The sequence below is a fragment of the Rhipicephalus sanguineus genome, chromosome 11 (genome assembly GCF_013339695.2).
Source record: "Rhipicephalus sanguineus isolate Rsan-2018 chromosome 11, BIME_Rsan_1.4, whole genome shotgun sequence".
In the NCBI taxonomy this organism is placed as follows: domain Eukaryota; kingdom Metazoa; phylum Arthropoda; class Arachnida; order Ixodida; family Ixodidae; genus Rhipicephalus; species Rhipicephalus sanguineus.
Window position 1 is genome coordinate 31,406,488 of NC_051186.1, and position 7,811 is coordinate 31,414,298.

The 7,811-nt window shown below is 49.9% G+C and overlaps 1 protein-coding gene across 1 annotated transcript; it reads right to left on the bottom strand.

Moving 5' to 3' along the window:
- Positions 1-3,735: 3,735 nt before the first annotated feature.
- On the bottom strand, positions 3,736-5,471 carry LOC119373403 (E3 ubiquitin-protein ligase RNF14). Its single transcript, XM_037643434.2, has one exon. The coding sequence runs from the start codon at positions 5,375-5,377 to the stop codon at positions 3,953-3,955; it is 1,425 nt and encodes a 474-aa protein (XP_037499362.1). The 5' UTR covers positions 5,378-5,471; the 3' UTR covers positions 3,736-3,952.
- Between the last annotated feature and the right edge of the window lie 2,340 nt (positions 5,472-7,811).

The window sequence follows — 7,811 nt, forward strand, 5'->3', positions numbered from 1 at the left end:
GTGCTTCATGACCCCTTTAAGCCCTTAGGGTACTCCAGTACACTAAGTGTGTACTAGAACCACCTAGGGCCTTAAGGGTTCTCGAGAGCCCCCTTAAAGGGACACTAAAGAGCAAAACGATTTTTCTCGCATTAGTAAAGTAGTCTTCCACGATACCAAAAACACCACGCTTGCTGCGAGAAGGCGCTTAATAAGCGAGAAAACGCGCAAAAAGAAAATACAGGTGGCGACGCCACCTTGGAATTTCCGCACCATTTGCCGTGACGTCACATATTTTTGACGGTGCCTGCTTGGGCCTACGTAGTTCCTAATCGGTTAAATCGAAGTACATTGTCCTCTGAGGGGGCCAGAGACTTGACATAACGAGTTTGTGGAAATTTCGTCGAGCCAGTGGCGCCAAAATACGTTAAATGCTCTTTGAAATCTTTTACGTCACGAATTACAAAGTTCGGCGCGAAATTTAAAAATGAAACTTTGAACTTGGTTTTCTCCTCTAATAATAAAACTATGGTGGTGAAATAAACTACACAAGAGTTCTCGGAGCACACTTTATCAATCTAAACCAATTCATTGTTTCTCTTTAGTGTCCCTTTAAGGTATACGATGGGGGTACTCGAGGGAACGCCCCCTTAGGGAACGCGTATTAAAAAAATAAAGTAAAATAAAATGCTAATACCTCAATTGAATATTGCAGCGCACTGGCGGTAAGCTAACACACAACGGGCCTAATTCTATGGCGTCCCGTTTGGCTGAAACCTCGCACGAGGAGGGAGACGGGCCGAGCAGCCACGGCCTCTTCAAACCGGCCGCGGCTAAGTTTGCCCAAGAATCAGAGCCGCTGAACAGAGGCGCACAGCGAGAGAGAGAGTTCATTGTTCGAGATCAGCGTCGTGGGGCGCAGCACATTCATCGCATCCTCTGGCGCCATGCCTTGTATTTGAACCTTTATCACGACGGTGTCTGCACTCTGCATTCCACAGATGCCACTGAAAGTAACGTAAACTTTGTTTTTGGTGTTTTGTTCCGGAGTTGGCAAAATATTGTGCATGGAAAGCAGATCTCTCTCTGTCTCAATATATATATATATATATATATATATATATATATATATATATATATATATATATATATATATATATATATATATATATATATATATATATATATATATATATATGGAAAAATGTATGAAAATTTCCACGTTTTTTTTTTGTTTTTTTTTTGACGTTCGAAACTCGTTCTGCTCGTTTATTTCTGTTGCCAAAAATTTTCCCGCCTATTTGTGAGATTCTGTAGTTTTGCGCCGACTGAGCTACAGGGCATCAAACAACAATTTTTTTTTCAAAGGATGTTTTGGGATGCACTCGATAAAAGGGTATTTCCGACAAGCTAATGAAGTGATGTAACTGTGAAAATAATGACTTTTTATGTATATAGATTCTTCGAGAGCTTTTGGCACGAGCAAAATTGAATAAAGTTGCAAAATTATATGGACAGCAATTATATGGACAGTCTCGACGGGTTTTTGCCGTCGCCGTTGCCGTCATGTCCCATATGAAGTCCAAATTGATAAGATCCCCCCGCGCATCGTATGTTCTACGGCGGATAAAAGCGTGCGAGCGGGGGTGACGAACGCGGCCGAAGCAGAGATCAAACGAGCCGGCCCATTTCCGTCGCTCGGAGGGTGCACGCGATAACATCACCCCGCTCGGGAGGCCTGCCGTCGAAGCAGATAGGAAACCCCACGCCCTTCTTTATCGAGCATGAAAAGACGCGAGGTGGGGGAGGGGTGGGGCGGTTGTCGCGCGAGCAGCCACTTTGAACTTTGAATGTAAGGGCGCGGTCGCGATCGCTGGCGCGCGCGTTATCTCGACAGTTATCACAGCGGGCGGCTCGTGTACCCTTGTACGTGCTACGCTCTCAACGCGAAGTGACTATGAGGAGAACATCTCTCCCTGGAGCGGCCGTATTCTCTTACACCAGCGTTTTGTAGTTACGCGAGATCGGATACAAAACAGTTAGCTGCCAGCCTCACTTCGTATAACACTACAATTTGTTGCTATCGCATTCATTGCTTCGCCCTTGCGGTGAAACTTACTTTTTTTGATCAGCCATCATTTAGCCATCACTAGTCTATACAGATGCCATGCACATGACGTCAGGCACGTAGCGTCCCACCATACTGGTGATCTAACATGGTATGGTATGGTATGGACAACTTTATTGATGTCCTGAGGATTCGGTCCAGGACTGATGCGGGCCGCTCCCACGTCGGGACAGAGAGGCCAACATGGTGGCTATAAATTATTTTACGGATGGGTTTTGGTGCCGCCATGTTGGGCTGTAGCTCGGCCGTTTTGTCTTGAACAACTAAACGAACAGCGCTACGGTAGACGCGCACACGCATGAAAACGTCTGGGTTCGTGCATTCGACGTTTCATGACCTTGTACAGAAGCATTAGAACGCTGTAATGGGTCGTCCTCTTGAGCGCCTCCTAGTGGGTCGCCCTCTTCGCCTCTTCTCGGAGAGCACGCCCCTCGTGCTCATGCTCGTGAGAGTCTGCGAGTCTGCGCTCTGTCGTTACTGTCGTCGCTGCGCATCGTCGCCGTCGATCCCACCGTCAATAAACGCCTTTACACCCTTAATAATTCATGTCGCGATATACAAAAAGTTACACCATCTCCCACTCAAGGGAACCATGAGGGGATGCGAAACAGCATTGGGGGCGCACACCAAATTTCCGTTACGTTTACTCGGCGTTTCCGTTAGTGTGTAAGGTTTGTGCGTAGTGTTTGTGTTATCATTACGTTGTGCTTGCGCGTTGCTTTCCGTTAGCGCCGAGTGAACGAGTGGCGACGACGTTGACGTTACAACTAATCTGAACAGGAGCGAAGCGAGAATGACGGAAGCCGACCGAGCGCACGCGCTCATATACACATGAAATGGGGGAGGGAGAGGACAGAGTGGGTTAGAGGCTGTATTTGGCTGCGGCGCGGCTGCATCACGTGAGAGGAGAGGCTGCGCCGCGGCTGCAGCGCAGGGGAGGAGAGAAGGCGACCGAGCCGACCGAGCACCTGCGTAAAGGATGAGAGTGGGAGAGAGTAGGCGCATGCGCAGTGGAGCGCGGACGCCACCACCGTCGCCGGACACAGCCCCGAGCAAAAGCTGCTTCCCATCTACAAGAAAACATTCGTTTAACAGCCCAAGGTGGTGGTGCCCATGACTCCTTACGTAAAATCAGCGCCTCTATAGTTTGGAGGGGTTGCGTAAAATCGTCTATAGGAGCATGTCGGTGTATCACTTTCAATGCCACGAAACGCTGCTGGCGTGTGTGCGAGTACTTACAGCAGAACCACTGTGTGCTTCAATGTCACCAAGGCGCAGTCGGAACGCTGCTAGCGACCGAAACGCCTCGCCAGAGCACAATACATGCAACTTTCCGGCACTGCTGGTTCTCCAACATGGCAGGTAAGATACGTCAGTCCAAGCTATAGCCAGCATTTGCCAGCGCTATCCGTCATTTAGCCGTCAACAGCCAACATTACCGAACAACAGTCGACATTAACACTTATCAAGCACAGATAATGTGCGAGTAAATGCGATAGACCAGGGGTCTGCGACCGGGTGGCCGCAGACACCTGTCACCGCTTTTCACAGATAGCGGCGCGTGATAACGCCTTTGTGTATACAGACGGACGGACGCACGGTTTTCGGCGTGTATTAGTCCCATAATGCTTAAGCATCAAAATTTATTGCGATAGTTATATTGAAGTACTTTCGTGCGGATACATGCCTCTTTCCATGAGACGTCTTCAGTTCATCAAGCCACCTTCGCGAATTCCATGTCACTCATGATGATTCAGCATTGTTAGTAAATCATAGCCTGTGAAACCTGAAGGGAAAAAAAACTACTACGCTGTCTTGGACAGGAACAGTGTATATGATAAACGTTCATAAGAACTCTCCAAACTCGTGGTCGTCCTCATCAGCAACGTCCCCTTCGAGAACCTCGTCAGCGCCTTCGAAAAGCTTGTTAAAGCAGGCGGATGCGGGATCACTGAAGTGATCGTAGGGGTTCACGGATGTCTTCAGGGCTACACCACAGATCCAACAGAAGTGGGCTCCGCAGCGCCAGCAAGTCATCTTGTTGCAGCCGTCTAGCTTCTCAGTGGAAATGCCGCAGTGCGGGCACTTCCTGCTGTTCTCCTGCATCCAGTCCTCGGTGAGCGATTCGTCCACCAGAAACTGGAGCGTGCGTTTCCCGTGCCGCTTCTCCATTTCCCTCTTCACCGCCGGAGTAGCCGACAGGTATTCGTCTCGAAGAGCCCGCTTCCCGGAATTGCTGCGACACGGCTGCACACCGTGATACACTGTGCGGCAGTAGACGCAAAAAACGAAGTGGCAGTCGGCACACTGCGCCATGGGCTGACCCGGGTCCAGGACGACGGGCAGTTGGCACTGCAGTCGTGGGCAGTAGGTCAGATCCTCCTGGGAGTCCAAGTAGGCGCTCAGCAAGCTCTCCTCGTAGCGCGAGCCGAAGGCATCGCCGAGCAGCGCTTTCACCTGCGTGGGCACCACACGCGTGGGGCAGTTTTCCTGTGGACATCGAAGCTGGTTGGCACAGCCACTCTCGATTTGGATGCGAAAGTGCTCGCGGAGGCACTCACGGCAGAACGGGTGGTCGCAGCCAATCACACGTTCGAACTCCGAACCCAGCTTGGTCGTGAAGCACACTTGGCAGGAGAGCCATTGCAGGCTGAACACGCGCCGTTTTTCACGACTGTTGTACTCGGTGAGGACGGGGGCCAGTGTCCGTGGGTCCGCCGGCTCCTTGAAGGCGCGCAAATCGACGCGTCCGTAGCCACGGTACGTGTAGCACTTTTTCGACCTCAGAATCGCAAAAGGACGTTGACGAAGTCTTGTAAGTTCCTGGAACAGAGGCACCAAGCTGTGGGTAGACGTCAGTCGCAGAATGTCGGCCGCTTCGGTGTCTAACAAATTCATCCAACGGTACAGAACCACGGCGTTCGGGTCCTGCTCCCAGCTGCGATCCAGCGCCTCGATTAACAGCTCCAGCTCGCTTAACGTGAGCCACGGACAACTCAGGCAGAAGCGAGGTGCGCTGCGGGACGGGTAGTAGGGTGGCAATTGGAAATCAAACAGAATCGGAGGCAGATGTTCGAGCGAAATCTCCTGCACTTCGTCCGGCGCGTTCACTGTCGGCACGAGCACGCGGAACGGCTTGGGAACTTCGACGCGAGCGAGAAAATGGCCTTCGGGGTAGCTGCCTTCCTTCTTGCTCACTCTGAAGACAGAAGCGTCGTAAATACTCTCCAGGGCCAGCAGCTCGTTGTCTTGCTCCTCCTTGTCTGCCATGCCGGCAAAACTTCGTTCGACGTAAGCAGCAGCAGCAGCGTCGTTGATTTCGAAGTTCGCAAGAAGTGCGATCGCGCTTTCAAGAAACAGAGCGTTTCGTCGTTTCAGACAGAAAACGAGCTGAAGGCATGCGCTGCGGCATCACGGCATAGCCACTCGGGGACAACTTTCTGTGGCAACGAAGGGAAAGCTACGGGGGCGGAGCTAACTGCTCTGTGTTACTGCGCCAAAATAGTCCCCGATGAACTTGTTTCGGTTTCAGTTTCGGCGTGACAGATGCGCATTTCCTGCAGTTCATATCTTCGCATGTGCTTCTTGGTTGATTGCGTTGAACCACGATTACCGCGCGTGCAGGTATAATGGCGTTTCGTTCCCTACGCTTAATGTGTCTGTGCCATTCTGTGTCGTCCAGAAATGACGTGAATATTTTCAGCGCTGCAGTTTTTAGGGCATGCACTGTTATGTAAACTCATCTAGAGCTGAAAACTGACGCGTGTAGCGTGCTTACATAGCGCGGGCGCGGTATACCGAAGAGCAGCTCGCACATCCTGCGGCGCGAAGTGAAATTCAGTTTGGATCGCGTTGAGTTACGCCGGCATCAAAAGGCATCGGTGGCCCACTGCCCACACGCTCCGCGGCTCAGAAAACGTGTAGCGGCGACCTCGCGCCGCTGCAGAACCCAGGAATCCTGTGCTCAATCCCAACCTCTGCCCGTTTCCGTCTCCTTCATTAAAACCGTACGGGCATGCGGTCATTTCTCACCATACTGCATGGCGCCGGTTATGTACGCCTCAGGATAGCAATCGTATGTTGCACTTGTTAGGTTACTTAGAACAGGAAGGAGTGTAAACCCCTGCACGTCTGTAAAATGTCATGCGTTCTGAACGTCTACACAATTAGCGCTGTTTCTAAAGTTCAAAAATAAATGGTCACCTACCATTTCGCCAGCAGTAATTGGTTCCTGACATCGTAAAGCACATTTTATTAGCTAACTTTGTCCAACGCCAACATTCTGAGCCATACTCGGTCTGGTGATTATACCATCCCTCTTCCCTCCGCATTACAATTTGGATTTTCGTGGCTGTGGCCGGTATTCACACACACTATATTCCTGAACCAGCAAGGAAACCCCTTGAACGCACAGGGCTACCACGGCCTGTTGCAGACAGTTTTAATCTGGACACGGCGGGTATTTGTCAGGAGGAATAAATTGTGCTACGTGAAAAATTGCAGCAGCTGAAACAAGGTGTTTTGTTATATATTTCCTGCATAATCAGCTGGGTAAAATCTAAAAGTCGCTCAAGTAGTTATGCACACACACACGCACACTATTCACAGGAATAAACCTTAAATACTGTGTCCCCTTCTTTAGAGCCAACTTAATCTATCAAAGCCAGACAGCCGTGTATTTTCAACGAAACATTTACGACTCCGTGAGCACTTATATGAAGTACCTGACTACAATCTACAGTAAAAACTTCATGAAGACGCGCACATTACTGCGCGTATTCTCTTAAGACCTCGTCATTTGGCCCTGTAAAAACGCACATGAAAAAGTATTTGTGCTCAACGTGCCCATTTACTTAAGCAATTAACATGTGCAATCGAAGAGACAAACAAAACATTAGCAAGTGGGTACTAATTATTATCCACGTACGTAGTGTAACTGATGGTGGTATTTTTTTTTTTTGCCAGATGAGTGAAACAGTTACAAATGATGAGACAAGGCATTTCTGGAAGTCACTTCCATCTCGCAGCTCTTGAGCTATAATTCATCCAGTCTTGTCAGTTCATCCACCCGTAACAGTTATTTGGAAAGGCTCTTTACAGTCTCTTGGGTTGGAATCAAAATTTTGCTACCATTTCTTTCGGGTGAAACAAGATATGTGATGCATCACTCAGCCCTGCTTGCACTCCTCAGCTGCCGTTTCACGTGTGAAGTACGAGTGCCACCCCCAACTGACAATCAACAGACTAATTCACAGGCTGACAACAAACATACTAAATGATTGCTTGGTGCTGCATGCAACCAGAATCACGTAAGCGGATAGTGCACATCGTCACTTGTTAGTCTTGTTAGTCGGCGTTTGTGGTGTCTTGACTTCCTTCCTGTGTCCTTGTTTGCACGCCCTGTTTTTTAGAATGACAGAGCGTACTTCCAAGCTGTTCGGCATCAAAAAGGAATACTTCGCGTCTCACTAGCAATCAGCATCACATGAGCCAGCGCACACCGGGTTCACCAGAGTCACCAGAGTTCCCTCCACTCAATTCGATGACACTACTGTGAGTGGCGCAACTGGCTGCTGTGGAGCGGCCCATTTTGTGTAGAAAATAGCGGCGGCGCTGCAGTCGACTATTCTTGAAAGTGTCCCCCGGCATCGCAGGCGGCTGCTTGCCCGGCAAGCACCGGCAAGCATCGCAGGCGGCTGCTTGC